At 43.5% G+C, this 15658-nt stretch overlaps 1 protein-coding gene across 7 annotated transcripts in view; it reads right to left on the bottom strand.

Annotated features, from left to right (window-relative positions):
- Positions 1-14602, bottom strand: part of Etfbkmt (electron transfer flavoprotein subunit beta lysine methyltransferase) — a 65025-nt gene extending 50423 nt beyond the window's left edge. Inside the window, exons 1-5 of one of the 7 annotated variants that reach the window (XM_039107724.2) lie at positions 14394-14602; positions 13207-13316; positions 11615-12021; positions 7773-7903; positions 5519-5608 (exon numbers count right to left, since the gene is read on the bottom strand). In XM_039107724.2, the coding sequence (XP_038963652.1) occupies positions 5519-5608; positions 7773-7903; positions 11615-11907 (514 nt within the window). In that variant the 5' untranslated portion in view covers positions 11908-12021; positions 13207-13316; positions 14394-14602. The other 6 variants (XM_039107722.2, NM_198772.2, XM_063286197.1 and 3 more) reach the window with 6 other exon arrangements.
- Positions 14603-15658: the final 1056 nt, after the last annotated feature.

The raw sequence follows: 15658 nt of genomic DNA, 5'->3' as shown, positions 1-15658 counted from the left end.
CAGTCCTCTAGCAAAACACCAACAGGAATCAGCTGGTGCAATCCAGTCCACTGGGCAATCACCACTCACAAATCAGCAATGCAAAGAGAACCATCACCAGTGAAGACTAACAATGCCAAGCAAGGCAAACCAAGGCCAGAGCCTCCTCAGCAAAGACCAGTAAGGCAGAGCAAGGTGCCAGAGCCTCTACCCACTGTCTGTGGGAATATATTTATATTCTTTCTGAACATCACATGTTTGCTGCAGCAAAAACTCCTTCCACATGTCTGCTTTAACATTCTTTCTATGTCTGCTTTAGCAAAACATAAGACATAGCTTAGTTTCCAAAGAAATCAGAAATTTCCACTTCAACTTATTATACCTTTATACTCCTATCTCTGGTATAAGTATTTGAACTATTCTAGGAGATATGGGTAGAATTCTAAATAAAGATGCATTTAAAAAATGTTTAGCCAAGGGGGCTGGGGATTTAGCTCAGTGGTAGAGCGCTTACCTAGGAAGCGCAAGGCCCTGGGTTCGGTCCCCAGCTCCGAAAAAAAGAACCAAAAAAAAAAAAAAAAAATGTTTAGCCAAAAGCAAAGTGGATCATAAGGCCTGTTACCTCTGATAGACTTGTTTCCCTGAAGTCAACGGTAATGATTCGTCAGTTAAAATGAGACGTTCAACTGCAAAGGTGGCTCAGTGACAGAGTACTTGCCTAGCTTGCATGACGCTAGGGTTGGATTCACACAGAGAAGGGGGTTGGGGGCAGCTATTCAACGTGTTCACGTTACTGAGGCTTCTGCTCAGACACTCGTTTCATTGACTTTATTCCCCTCAGTTCTATGGCTTGAACTCAGGGCTCATACATACTGGGCAGACAGGCTACCGCTGAGCTGTATCCCAAGGCAGTTTCATTGGGGTCTATGGCTGCTCTTTCCAAATATGTACTTCCTTGGCAAAATGGGTTCAAAATGTATAAATTCTGCCCCCCTGGGTCATGAATGATTAACCACAGATGGGCTGCCCAGCACAGATGACCTGTCCTGAGATCAGGTATCTCCCATTCCTGTGGCAATCTTCTGACCATTCCTTGGTGTCTTATTCCTGGACTTTTGGGGTCTGCTGCTGGAACAGATGACTTATGGCCTAGTTTCTGACTGGAGACAAATGGAATAAATGGGCCCCTTCATCCCTAGACCTAAAACAGACTAAAATGTCTGGATTCTATAGGGAAGAGCCTCTGGGGTAAGGGCAGCTCAGCCCTTGGTCCGGAAAATTCAGGGTTGGAGGCAGGGTATGGCAGGTAGGGACTGGGGGATGCTGGGAGAACATGGAGGCTAGGTCTGCTTTGATTCGTAAAATATACACCTCAGTTCCTTGTCCAAAATCAAATGCCTGGGCTATTCCCAAGGAATGCCTATTGATGTTGGGGCTGGGATACTGGAATAAAGCAATGAATGGGAGTTTGGAAATTTGTGTGACACTGGCGAAGGGGGTGGGGCTGCTGCAAATGGTCTGTTACCAAGCTGGGTATAAGACTAGGGAATTGGTACTGAAGCAGCTGAGAAGGCTGTGAATTTTGCCACTAATCTACCAGCATCCCTGACCTGAGTGGCCTGCGAGTTTCCAGGAAATGCCTGCTTGATTTAAAGCAGGGGCTGGGATAAAGCAATGAGAAGCAGGAGGGAAGTTAGGGGGATTGAGATCTGGGTGATCCCTTGTAGATGGAGGCAGGGAGGAAGGGAAGCTGCAGCAGGTGGTCTGCTACAAAGCTGGAAATGGGGCTGTGAGATTGGTTTTAGAGGAGCTTAGGGAGTGGTGAGGAGCTGAAGTTACTCCACCTGCTTCCCTAGCTGCATGCTTACATGTCTAAGTCCCAGTAGATACTAATGAAAATTTCATGTAGCAGGAGTTGATTCAGTGGGTGATCACAAATCCTCTGACTTCCAAAGGTCCAGAATCACAAGTACAAAACTTCTAAGATCGCAGTGCATTTCGCTCAGTTGATAGTTTGCCTAGTTTGTACAAAGACCCTCACTCAAGTCTCAGGATGACGCGACCCCCCCAAGAACTCACACAAGACCATCCTGGCTGTAATCACATGAGGTTTATCGATAGGAACCAGTGCACTGGGGTCGAGACTCATATCCCACACAGGGGCAGTGGAGTTCAACCCCGAGAGACTGGGAGAAAGGGTATTTAAAGGGAGAAAACCCGAGGGGGCAGGGATGGCGTCATTGGAAAGTGTGAAGAATACCAGTGAAAACTCACAAGGAGAAACTCTCTGTTTCCTAGGAGAAGCTGCTTCCTGCTTCTCAAGATTGTTTAACTTTATGGTCTGCTAGTTCCTGAGAGAACCTGCTTCCTGCTTCTCAGGATTGTTCTCTAAGATTTATGGTCAGCTAGTTTCTGGGAGAAAGCTGTTGAGCCAGCCAATGTAATTACCCATTCTATAGCCCTAGGAGAGGCTTCCTGGAACATACAGTTCTGAGGCCTAACCTGTTTCTTCTGCTATAAACTTTGTGTCTAGGGGGGGCAACTTTAAAACTTTTACCTTTCAGTTTCAATCCCTGGTACGGCATAAGTCAGGATCCAACACCTTAGGTAGTGGCTGGAAAGCCATGCTCAGACACACAGTTGGACACAAAACAACAAAAACCTTCCAAGACAATATTCTGCATCCCTAGCCCCCAAATTCCTATATAATTACTGTAGTTTTTTATTTTGTTCCCTCTCTGCCTTTTAAATCTAATCTTATCATCCCAGTGTCCTGGTGTTTATTGTTAGAAAGTATGTAATTCAAGTGTCCAAGACAATTCCAAAGCAATGTATAAGACTATGAGAGTACCTTGGAAGGACTAAATTTGGTATTTATAACATGCAAAGTGGCAGTGTTCAACTTTTAAATTAGATAATAGGAAGTATAGCATGTGTAAGTACAAATCCAAAATTTCAAAAATAAAAACCGTTTCTTAACCCAGTGAACAAACCATCTCACTCCCTCAGAAGGAATAGAGAGAACTTTGTTGTTTTTTGTTGTTGTTATTTTTTTGTTTTTTTTTAAGCCCATAAAAGTATGTTTTATTCAGCCAATAAAATTATCTCAGAGACTTACTGCTGAGTAAACGCACCGTCCTAGTTTTCTTCTGGTTCAACTCAGCTGACTTAATCATTTTGGCTTATTTCAGCTTCTCTGAAATTTTCAGAATTGCTCTGCTTAGCCTTAAACGAACTGGCATTTCGTTCTAATCTTCTGCCTCCTTCTTATCCTCCAGCTTGTTTTATCTTCCTACAACCTCTCCCCGTCTCTGTGCTGCAGTCTTGAGAGCTGGGCATATCCTACTCTGACTCATTCTGTCAAATCTTTCTCTAAGTTACTTTCTCTGCCCCTCAACTAGGTAACACTTTCAAATATGGCTGCCTCCATCTATAAACCAACCTTACTTTCCATCGTTTGGGACTAAAGGTTTGTACTAAAGGCATGACTGCATTCCAGCCAGATCATTCTGTGATCCAAGGAGTATCTGTATTCCAGATCATTCTGTGATCCAAGGAGTATCTGTATTCCAGCTGGATCACATAAGCCTTTGGATGTGATCCCTTGCCAGAACTGCCATGTTGCTGGACTAAAATTCCTCTACAAAACCAATTAAAACTTTAATCTGTAATACCCCCTCACTCCCAAGACTTGTGTTGAAAGCCTAGTCCATCCCCAGTGAAGTAATGGTCATAAGTGGATCATAAGCATTGGGATTCAGACCTGGGACAAATGGCTGAGATACGTATTTTTCATAACAAAGTGGACCTGACCTCCAGGTTCTCCCAGCATCCCTCAGTCCCTAGTATACCCAGCCCTCTGCCATGAACTTTCCAGCTGACATGCTGGGCTTCCCGACCCATAGATCTTCCTTATATAACCTAGACATTTTGGTCTCCCTCTTCCTCTCTCCCTCCCTCCCTCTGCATTTTCTCTCTCCCTGCTTGCACACTTTTTCTTTCATTCTCTTCCCCATCCCCTCTGTCTCCTTCCCCATGACAACTTCCCTCGTCTGTTCCTTGGGACCAGTGAACCCACCCAAGAATGGCTACCCAATAAACCTGACTTTTTATACTTGAATTGGCTCATTTCATTAGCAGAGAATAACTTATAATAAGGTCTCTGACTTCACCAATGTATTATTAGTTCATTAATGGGTTCATAACTGAATGGACTATTGAGAAGACAGGGTTCTAGAGAGCAGCCCTGAGCCAATTTCTCATACCTTTTTTAAAGGGCAAAACTGCAGGGTAGGAGATTTTACAAGCAAGCATGGTTACAGAAGCAAGATCAGGTAGTTAAGGAAATCTTCTTGGAGCATGTTACAAAACTTTCTGTGGGCACACTGGTAGGTACAGCCTAGTTATAAGGATCAGAAGCTTCAGTTTTTACAGTAAACAGAAACCTGCCTAGAGTATCAAAATGGCTCCTGGTTACAAAATGAAGTTGGGGTGTTTCCTCAGTGATGGGAACTCTAGGAGGTAGGGCTTCATTGGAAGAAAAAATCAGTCTGGGTGCATCTTTCTGAGGGTGTATCTTATCCCTGGTCCCTTGCTCTCTGCTTCCTGGTCACCATGATGTGAGAAGCCACTTCTACTGCATACTGTGGTTGCCATAATATCCCACCTTGCCTCAGCACAAAGCAATGGAGCCAGCAGACCATGGATTGGAGCCTCTGAAACTGAGCCAGAACAAATCACTTCTCTTTTAAACTGATTTCCTCAGTTAATTTGTTACTGTATCAAAGATAACACTCCAGTTCCTTATTTATCTTTCCAGAGATATTTTATTAATCCTGAAGCAAACTATGCATATTACATCCATCATATATAAACATACCATCTGCACAATCAATTGTACGTGACACAGTGTTTTCTTATAAAATCCTGACACTCTGCTATGTGAAATGGGAACATAACCCTAACTAACTTTAGTAAACCATACAGAGCTATCCAAGGTGTCATAGCAAAGGAATGAAGAAATTTATTATCTAGCTATTCTATCAATTTTTGAAATATGGTCTTACTATATTACTCTCGCTGTCCTTGAACTCACTATAGACCAAGCTGGCCTCAGAGTCAAAGAGATGAGCCTACCTCAGCCTTCTAAGTGGTAGTAGTCAAGGCCCACGCCACCACGCCCCACTGAATTGCATTCTTTAAACTGTCGAGTAACTCCTACAGCGGAAATGTTTAGAACTTAATACAAACAGAACTATATTCATACTTGAAAGCCCTTTGACAAATCAGGGATGAAAATCCCATACTGCACTTGTGGTCAGTCCATTGTTATCTTGCTGGGTTGGCTCTGGAAGTGTGTATTCTGCTAGTTGGTACAGTTGATGCTGAATGCTGTGTCCACTGAACTGGGGCCTCCCAGGGTCACCAATCAGTACTCGAGTTCCATAGGCCCAAAAGCAGTTTTGCAGCCACAAGTGAAGACTGTCTGCAAGGTCTTCATCATAAAACATATCTCCAAGAACAATGAGATCAAACTTACCTTGTCGGGTATTCAAAATGTTTTTGGTTAAAATAGGAAAAGGATTCAGTCCATTTAGTTTGCAATTTAGTGTAATCGCCATTCCTGCAACTTTACAAAACATACGATGAATTGGTCTATAAGCATGTATCAGTGGGCTATTTTAATTCCTTATTACTTAAACACTTTTTTAAAATCTAACTAGGGGCCAGTGAGAAGATCTGCAGGTTACGATGGTTGCCGCTAACCTAACGAGTTCAACACCTGAAGGCCAGGAATGGTGATATACAAACTTAAATCCCAGCACTCAGATGATACTAGCAGATCGCTGTGATTTTAAGACCAGTCTGGTCGGTCTATATAGGGAGTCCAGGACAGCCAGGACTACACAGAAAGACCCTGGATCAACAAACCAAAAAACAAAAGGTCAATATATGAAACACACATGGTGGAAAGAGGGAACCAAACCCACAAGCTGTCCCTTCGCCCCCATGTGATGTGCCTTGTAGCACACTCACGAACTAATAAATGTAAACATAATCTAATACTTACCTTTTGTTAAAAGGGACTTTTTTCTTGTTTTTGTTGTTTTCATTTTTATTTCATTTGTATTTTGTCTGGACTCATGTCTGTGAGTGTGCTGGATCCCCTGGAGCTGTAGCTACAGAGCGTTGTGAGCTGCCATGTGGATGCTGAGAACTGAATCTGGGTCTTATGGACAAGCAGCCAGTGCTCTTAACCTCTAAGCCATCTCTCCAGCTCCTGTTACTTTTTAGGCAAAGAAGTTTAAAATTTATGCCAGTGTAAGTTATATACTAATGGTGTATAAAAATATATGATGGTGAACACCTGTCACTCCAAGGCTTAGTACTATACAGCAGGAAGATCCCTACATATAGCCAACCTGAGATACAAAGGGAGGTACCAAGCCAGCCAGGTCTTCAGCACAAGACCCTTTTCTCAGACAAATAAAAAACAAAACAAAGAGGCTGGGCATGGTGGTGCACTCCTATAACCCCAAAGGTGGAAATAGGAAGATCATAAATTCAAGGTCATCCTTAGCTACAGAGCTAACTGAGGCCATCCTGGGCTAAATGAAACTGGAGAGAGAGAGAGAGAGAGAGAGAGAGAGAGAGAGAGAGAGAGAGAGAGAGACACAGAGACAGAGACAGAGAGACAGAGACAGAGACGGGGGGGGGGGGGCGGGAGAGGGGGAAGAAGGAAAGAAAAGGGAAATGGTGGAGGAGAGAGGAGAGATCAGGTTATCCTGACCCCATACCCACACCCAGCCCCGAATTATATCTGGCTTGATATGATGTTTGTAAAATGTTAACAGACCAGTGTTCCTCCTTCCTTCCTGGGAAATGATCCCTTGTCAAAAGTGTAAACTCTCCTAGCTTGCACCAATGTGATTTCATTGTGCTGTTTTTTTTGTATAAATTCTGTAGTGCTTAATATAGGGTCCAGCTATAGGGTCCCAGAATTCTTTATGACAAAAGCCTGCTCTCAGTTCTCTAGCGTAAAGAGCTCTTACTTGGTTTTATATTCATGGTAGTTTATTACTTTCTCATGTGGGCTATAGCCAATAAAGGAATGTTTTTAAAAGGCTATATGTTAAACATAGAAGAGCAGTGATGTGATCTTTTTTGTATGTGTATTTACATAGACAGAAAAACAAATGTTGGGCTTGATCACGTTATATCTGAAACCCCTTAATAAAACAAGACCCCCGGATGGCTCTACTCTAAATAAGGGTAGGTGAAGAAAAAAACCATATGAAATAAGAGTTTAACTAATACAACTTGAGCCTTTTTCTTGCTTGTTTTTGTTTTGTTTTGTTTCTTTGTCTGGTTGGTTGATTGTTTGGAACAGGGTCTCATTTTGTAGCTCTAGCTGTCCTGGAACTGTGTCTACCTCTTGAGTGCTAGAATTTAAGGCATGGGCCAACACACCCAACACAGCTTGGGTCTTAATGCAGTAAAAAAAATCCACTAAAGACACAAGCCTATCTATCTTTACTTGGATTTTGTGTAAAATAAACATTGCTTACATACTTCAGGGCATTCTCAACCCTGAGCTAACATGTGTGCCTCCACAGGTTTCCCTATGGAATGTCTGGCAAACAAATCAAATCCTCTTGGGGAAATGTACCACCAGTTCAGGCCCCACTGAACATACCTCACTGTATCAGATTACAAAACAAGGCAATAAACTATCATGATGAAAAGGGGGCAGTGGAATGAGCTTTAAATGTTTTAAAATATGCAGTCCTTACTGGGGTCTACGTCGTTGGCCAAGATGTTCGACGCTCCACTCATCTTAGCAGCGATGGCTGTAGCTCCACATCCACTCCCAAGATCTAAGACAGACTTTCCTCTAACAACATCAGGGTTATCCAAAAGATACCTAAATTAGAAAGAAAGGGGTAAACATCTGAGGTATGGAAAAGGAGAATAAGAAGCATTAAAACAAAAACAGGCAGGATGGTTTAGCACACAAAGGTGCTTGCGTCGAAGTGACTGAGTTGCGTTGAAGTGACTGAGTTCAACATGATGTAGAGAGAACCATTTCATGCAAGTTACCCTCCGACCCTCACATACACACCATGGTATACCTGTGCTACCATACACAAAGCAATTAAATATATTTTTTTTTCTGATGGTAAAGAACCTACCTGGCCTGTAGCAGTAACAATACTATTGCTGGGAAACGGACCTTTTGTCTGACAGCTCTACATCCTTAAGACATAACCAGATGAAATCGAGATCAATGCTAAAGCAAAGAGTAGATAGACATGCTACAAGCATTTACTTTTGTTTCAGCTACTGTTTCCTAAAAGTATAGATGCAGCTATATTAAAAAAATGAGATGGACAGAAGGGAGCTTTTAAAATGCTAAATTGAGGTAGGGCTGGAGAGATGGCTCAGTGGTTAAGAGCACGGACTGCACTTCCAAAGGTCCTGAGTTCAAATCCCAGCAACTACATGGTGGCTCAAAACCATCTATAATGAGAGCTGATGTCCTCTTCTGGTGCCTCTGAAGAGAGCTACAGTGTACTTATATATAATTAAAAAAAAATCTTTAAAGAAATGCTAAATTGAATCAAATGCAAGGTCTACCGCAAGTGAGATGCCAAAGAAGAGAAAATCCCAAATGATCACTCATACCTTCTATGTGCTGAAGAGCCAATTCTAGACGTGGGTAGCATTTGTAGTATTAAAGCAGGGTCTTTGAAGGGATGGGTCTTTAGGATCCATCAAGAAACTCTGTACTAGGGGCTGGGGATTTAGCTCAGTGGTAGAGCGCTTACCTAGGAAGCACAAGGCCCTGGGTTCGGTCCCCAGCTCCGAAAAAAAGAACCAAAAAAAAAGAAACTCTGTACTAATTGTTGATACCCACATGCAACAAAGCAACATCAAAGCAATGACCAAGGGGCTATAAAAACAAGGCTTTGGGTTGAGGTATGTGTTACAAAAGTTAGTATGAAGGCTGGAGAGTTGGCTCAGTGGTGGAGAATTGACTCAGTGGTTAAGAACACTTGGTACTCTTGCAGAGGATTCAAGTTCCAAGGGATCTGATGCCTTCTTCTGACCTTAATGGGCAACAGGCACACATGAAGTGCTCAGACATAACACTCAGGCAAAACACTCATACACAAAATAGATAAGTCTTTAAAAAAAAAAAAAAAAAAAAAGGAAGTTGGAAGCTGGGCAGTGGTGGCATTCAGGAAGCAGAGGCAGGTGGATCACTGTGAGTTCCAGGACAGCATGGGCTACATAGTGAGGCCCTGAGGGAAGGGGGAATATGACTCATTGCTGTAACCAAATACCTGATGTACTGGCTGGTTTTGTGTGTCAACTTGACACAAGCTGAAGTTATCACACAGAAAGGAGCCTCAGTTGAGGAAATGCCTCCATGAGACCCAGATGTAAGGCATTTTCTCAACTTGTGATCTGTGGGGAGCCAACCTGCCTGAGACCCCAACATTGAGCTAATTAGGACAGAAAAAGTACATATGAAAGTTCACCTAAAACTTAAATGTTCTAGCTGATACCAATCTGGTGGTCAGTCAGAGTTGCTCTGACTTGCCAGAAGCACTGATACAAATCTGGTGTTCCAACAGGTTTGCCAAGTGGAGGCTCCTGACCTTTTGTTGGGAGCTAGCTCCATACAGACCTAGGGCTCGTGACCTTTGCAAAAGAGCCAGCTTCCTGCAGACCCCTACAGACCCCGAGCTTGTGACCTTTTGCTGAAAGCCAATTCCCTACGGACCCACGGATTGTGTGTGACCTTCTGCTAGGGCCCAACTTCCTACAAGACCTAGGCCAACATCCCACAGGAGTAAGCCAACTACCCTATTGGCTAGTACATCAAGGTCTCCCGGCTCCCTGAAGACTTCCTCCTCTCCCTTGCCTTGCTACTGTATATAATCAGAGCCTGCAAGCATTAAACTTGATCAGACTCTTGTCTTGGCATCCTTCTTTGTGTCTCTTGTCCCCCATTCTCTTCCAGGTACCCTCTGGACCCTCGTTGACTATCCTGCAGGACGGGACACTGATTAAGGGGGGAGGACCCAGCCCATTGTTCGTGGTGCATCCCTGGGCTGGTAGTCTTGGGTTCTATAAGAGAGTAAGCTGAGCAAGCCAGAGGAAGCAAGCCAGTAAGTAACATCTCTCCATAGCCTCTGCATCAGCTCCTGCTTCCTGCCCTGTTTGAGTTCCAGTCCTGACTTCCAGTGTGAGCTGAATAAACCCTTTCCTCCCCAACTTGCTTCTTGGTCATGATGTTTGTGCAGGAATAGAAACCCTGACTAAGACACCTGACAAGAAACTTAAGGGAAGAAGAGTTTATTTTGAAGGATCACGGTTTGAAGACACAATCATTGTAGGAAGGTATGGCAATAGGGACCTGTAGTTGTGGGAGTATGTGACTGATGCTCTTATCAGGATAAACTATGAAGAAAAGGAAAGAATTCTAGGATTCAACTAGCTTTCTTCCTTCTTTTTATATTCAGAGTGCAATCAAATCCTATGGGAAGTGTCACCCACATTCAAGGCGAGCTTTCCCTCCTCAGTTAAACCTCTTTGGAAATATCCTATCCTGGCTGGGGTTTTTTTGTCAACTTGACACTAGCTAAAGGCAAGTGGGAAAGGGTACCCTCAGTTGAGAAAATGACTCTACCAGAGTGGCCTGTGAGCAAGCCTAAGGGACTTTGTTTAATGATTGATGTGGGAGGGCAGCCTATTGGGAACGATGCCCAGACAGGTAATCTTGTATGGTGTTAAAAAAAAGCAGACTGAGCAAGCAGGGCTTCTCCACAGACTATGCTTTAGTTACTGCCTAGAGTTCCTGCCCTGACTTTCCTGATGATAGATTCCTGTGACCTAGAAGTATGAAATTAAATAAACACTTTCTTCTCCAAGTTGCTTTTGGTTATTTTTTTTTAATTACAGCAATAGAAAGCATAAGAAAAGCACACCCTCAGAGACATGCCAAGAGGTGTGTCTTATAGGTAACTCCAGATTCATTGGAGTTGAAAACAAAGGTTACCCAGGGCAGGTGTGAAGAGGTCTATTTTGTTAAGGTATCCACATCTATGACTGTCATGAGGCCAAGCTAAACTAACAGTGACCAGTTCTGGATGTAGTACAGCCGTCTCTGAATGTTTTGTTGACAATCCCTGTATTCTCACTTAGTCTCAGATGAAACCCCAGACTCAAGAGGCCTCAACGCCTGTCGTCCTCTCTGTGGCAGTGCAAAGGCAAGTATGTGAGAGACTAAATGTTTTAAGAAAGCACTGCTTCATTTCACAGGATAGCTTCAAACTCCTACTCCTCATGCCACAGCCTCTAAATGCTAGGATTACAGGGTGTCACTATCATGGGTAACTAACTATAGGACATCTTTTTGGAGAAGACTTGTCTTCCTACAGGACAAATCCTCTTCTACTTTACCAGAAGGATGGCAATCCAAACCATATACAAGTTGGGGCTTTGCATGGACCTCAATGACTTTCTGGTTCTGCTACTGGGGTCAGAGAGAATGAAGCCAATGAAATGGAGGTGGGGGGTGGATACATAAAGGAAGAAGGACTTTCAATATTTCAATGAAACATACCTAGACAGAGCCTGGCCTCCTGGCCAGTAGATAGCCCAGTAGGGATCACTGTAGGGCCACAGGTCAGCCCTTTCCCACCAAAACTTGCACCTGGGGGTTAAAAGCCGTAACTGGATTTCAGGGGTAAGGCTGCCACTGCTGGTGACTTCAGTGTTTTCCTCCAGGTAGGCTTTCATCTTAAGATCCAAACAGCTCCCCACTGTCCTCCAGGGAAAGAGAGGAAACCCACTGTTCAGAGCCTGCAGAAAACTCCATTGGCTCCTGGGAGCTTTCCAGCACAGGCTGAAAGCCATTCGCGCATCTCCAAACCTCAGGTTCTGTCCATGTGGCTATTAATAAGGACTGTTTGCCAAGCAGATAGAATGAGGGTCCGTCTTTCCACTTAATCGACACTGGAATTTCTGAATCTACAACAAAGAAACAATACTGAAAATTCTTAGTCCAGCCAACATGTCCACATCCTTCCACATAACAAAACAATAAGCTAGCCACATAACAATATGCACTAACAACTCAGAAGTGCAAATTCATGCTGGAGGACAGCTTTGGCTTACCAGTTTTGGCAAAGAAATTTAGTTGCTTTTTAACTATGAAATCTATTCAGTAATTCATAATGACAAATAAACAAGCATTTTATTTTTATAACAATGTTCACAAAAATGGAATAAGGTGTATCTTTTTGTTTGTTTTGTTTTTAGGATAGACTTGCAAGTTAAAGAAATAGTTCAGCAGTTAAAGAGCACCTGATGCTTTTTCTTTTTTCTTTTAAGTATTATTTAATGTACACAGTCACTGCCTTCAGAAACACCAGAAGAGGGCATCAGAGCTCATCACAGATGATTGTGAGCCACCATGTGGTTGCTGGGATTTGAACTCAGGACCCCTAGAAGAGCAGTCAGGTGCTCTTAACCACTGAGCCATCTGTCCAGCCTGCACCTGATGCTCTTACAGGAGACTCAGGTTCAGTTCCTAGCACCCACGTGGCAGCTCACAATCATAACTTCAGTTCCAGAGGATCTGGTGCCCTCTTCTGACTTTTTTCAGGCACCAGGCATCTCTCACACACACACTCTCTCTCACTCACTCACTCTCTCACACACTCTCTCTCTCTCTCTCTCTCTCACACTCACACACACACACACACACACACACACATTGCATTTATACACATGCAGGTAAAGCATAACCATCGAATAAGATATAGACTTGTACTGTACTGCACTATAGCCCAGGCTGCACTAGAATTCACTATGTAGACAAGTAGACATCAAATACAGTGACCCTCCTCCCTCTAGGTTTATTGTTGCTGGATCAGACCCAGGTTTACAGCAGAGCAATATGGTATTACTGTGCATCTGGATACCATGTCTTTCCAGCACAGACAGTTTGGTTTTTGAAGACGTTATAAAGCCAATGTAGGTAGGTACTCAAATTATGTTATAGGAAAGGCATCAGGCTGTGACACAGTAGTGAACACCTTGCCTTTAATCTCAACACTTGGGAGGCAGAGGCAGGCAGATCTCCATGGAAGAAGGAAGCGGTGATAAGAAGGGCTGAATTCAAGCCAGCCCTGTTTATGTACTAGGTAATACCTGACTGAACTAAGGGCTCTTGGTTGGGTTCAGTTTTCTCTGCCAGTTAAAGAGTTAGAAAGCAGGATGACTTCCAAGCTCAACAGGTAGCAGTGGAGAAATCTTAAGACCTGAAAACAGAAGCAAACAAAATCAGATTTTGAAGAAAGGCTTTTATCGGGGCAAGGAAACACACACGCAGTAAACACAGGAAAAAAAAAAATAAAAACTCTCCTCAACAAATCAGAGGGGAGCTGGAAATCCAGACTCTTCTTGAGGATTAGGAGTGGTGGTGTTTTGGTTTTGAAGTCTCTGAAGGGTTTTCTTCCCATAATGTAGTGTTTGGTCACTTTGAAGAAATAGACAATGGCCAAAAAAATAAATAAATAAATAAAAATAAAACCTGTCCTAATCTGGCCTTGAACTTGTTGAGCGAGGCCATCACCATGGAAAGGAGAAAAAGCTCATAAGGCTTTTGTTTTAAATTGCCAGGCTTTTGTCTCAGGTCAGGAGGGTGAAGAAAAGCCAGCCATCTTGAAAGTTTTCCACCTTTCTTACCCATCCATGGCCCCTCTTCCTATCTGCCTGCCTGCCAGGGAATCTGTCTGACTCTTTTTTTTTTTTTTTTTTTTCTTTTCTTTTTTTTCGGAGCTGGGGACCGAACCCAGGACCTTGCTCTACCACTGAGCTAAATCCCCAACCCTTCTGTCTGACTCTTAGTCCCTCAGTAGAACTGCCTGCCTGTACTACTATCTTACAAAAAGACAGTCAGACAGACAGACTGAGTGAGAGAGCGAGTTAGTGAGTGAGTGAGCGAGTGAATCAACCGCCTAAAAAGACGTCTAGGGCATTAAGAGAGCTGTTTTTCTTCTAAGGACCACAGTTTCCAGTGTCTTAGCTTCTGGGAACACATTCCGGCCTCCACTGGCACATGTGCACACACAGATAAGTACGTAAACAAGCAAAGGTGCAGGGCACAGTAGCGCATTTCTACAATCTCATCACTTGGGAGGCTAATAAGGCAGGGCTGCCTCTAATTCGAGACAGTCTAGGCTACATTGCTGGCCAGAGACTACAACGCGAGACCCTTTCCCAAGCAAACAAACGAAAAGGTTAAATTCCAAGCAATGCTGTGACACACGTCACTTTCCTCCAAAACAGAGGACAGGCGTTTACTTAAAAGGATAGTGCGGTCCTTGTGGCCTTACCTGACTTTGTTCGATCAAAACGTGGAACTTGCCCTTCTCACGCAGGAGAAGAAAAAAGAAAAAAGTACAGTAGGTCTCCTTTGTCGGAAGAGGAAGCCTGAACTCGCGGCGGGACAGCGGTGAAACTTGGAACCAATGAAACGCGGAGCGCGCGGCCGCCGGGACCGGAGGGCTCCGCACCGGCTCCGCCCTTCTTCCGAGTTGTGTTTTGTTTTGCACCTCCCTCGGTTCCCAAGGCAACTGGGAAGCAGAAGCCCTCTGTAACCTTAAGACTCCTTAGGTCAGTCCCTGTAGACCTGAAGCGCAATTGCACAGCTTGTGTGAGCCTTGTCTGCGAATTCTGATTTCTAAAACCTCTTGCCCGACTTAGGCTGCTAGCACTATATGCCAAGCATACTGTCAAGAGTATGAATCTGGAGTGGCGAGTAAAGTTTTATGACATCCAGTTTCGGTGTATCATAATTATAAAGTCATATTGTAAGGCTATTTTCAGCCAGTAGATTCTGAATCTCTTATATCCACCTTTCTAATGACTTTTAAATTTTCCACTGGCCCCTCAACTCAAGACTTCAAAATTAACCCATCTCACCTTCATTACCGAAAATCTGCTATGATGTACAAGAAAAAAAAATATCCCAAACCAAGAAAATGGCAAACCGTATTGCTGTATCTAAATTTACAAATTGAAAAATGTTCTTCAGATGCCTGGTCAAAATCTGAATTGGGACCTGGAGATGTAGCTCAGCTGTTATGCGTGTTTAATATAGCACGAGACCCTGAGATCCATATCTGATCCTAGCATTAAAGAGTGGATGGAAGAGGTCCAAGGTCATACTCAGCAAATTAAAAGTCAGCCTAGGATAGATGAGATCAAGTCTCAAAAGAAAAAGGAAAAGGAAAAGGGAAAAGGGAAGGAAGGAGGGGAGGGGAGGGGAGAAGAGGGGAGGGGAACAGATGCTGGACCCTATCTAAGTGGCTCAGTGAGTAGAAGCCCACTGCCAAGCCTAACAACCTGAGTTTCTCAGGACTTTCATAGTAGAAGGAAAGAACGAGTGTCCTCTGACTTAAATACATGTAATAAAAACTTTAGAAATCTGTATTTAGAGCCCAGAGAAATGCTGAGTTGTTGAACGTGTGCAGTGTTTGCCTAAGATCTGAGTTCTATTCTCGGACCCATACAGGTGGTTCACAACTTCCTGTGATTCCAACTCCAGGGCCCTGTCCCTTCCTTTTAATGGTTTTCCAGCTGTTCATAACTAGAATCT

The sequence above is a fragment of the Rattus norvegicus genome, chromosome 4 (genome assembly GCF_036323735.1).
Source record: "Rattus norvegicus strain BN/NHsdMcwi chromosome 4, GRCr8, whole genome shotgun sequence".
NCBI classification, from domain to species: domain Eukaryota; kingdom Metazoa; phylum Chordata; class Mammalia; order Rodentia; family Muridae; genus Rattus; species Rattus norvegicus.
Note: the sequence above shows the minus strand (reverse complement) of the source record. Positions and strands in the feature narration are given on the sequence as shown.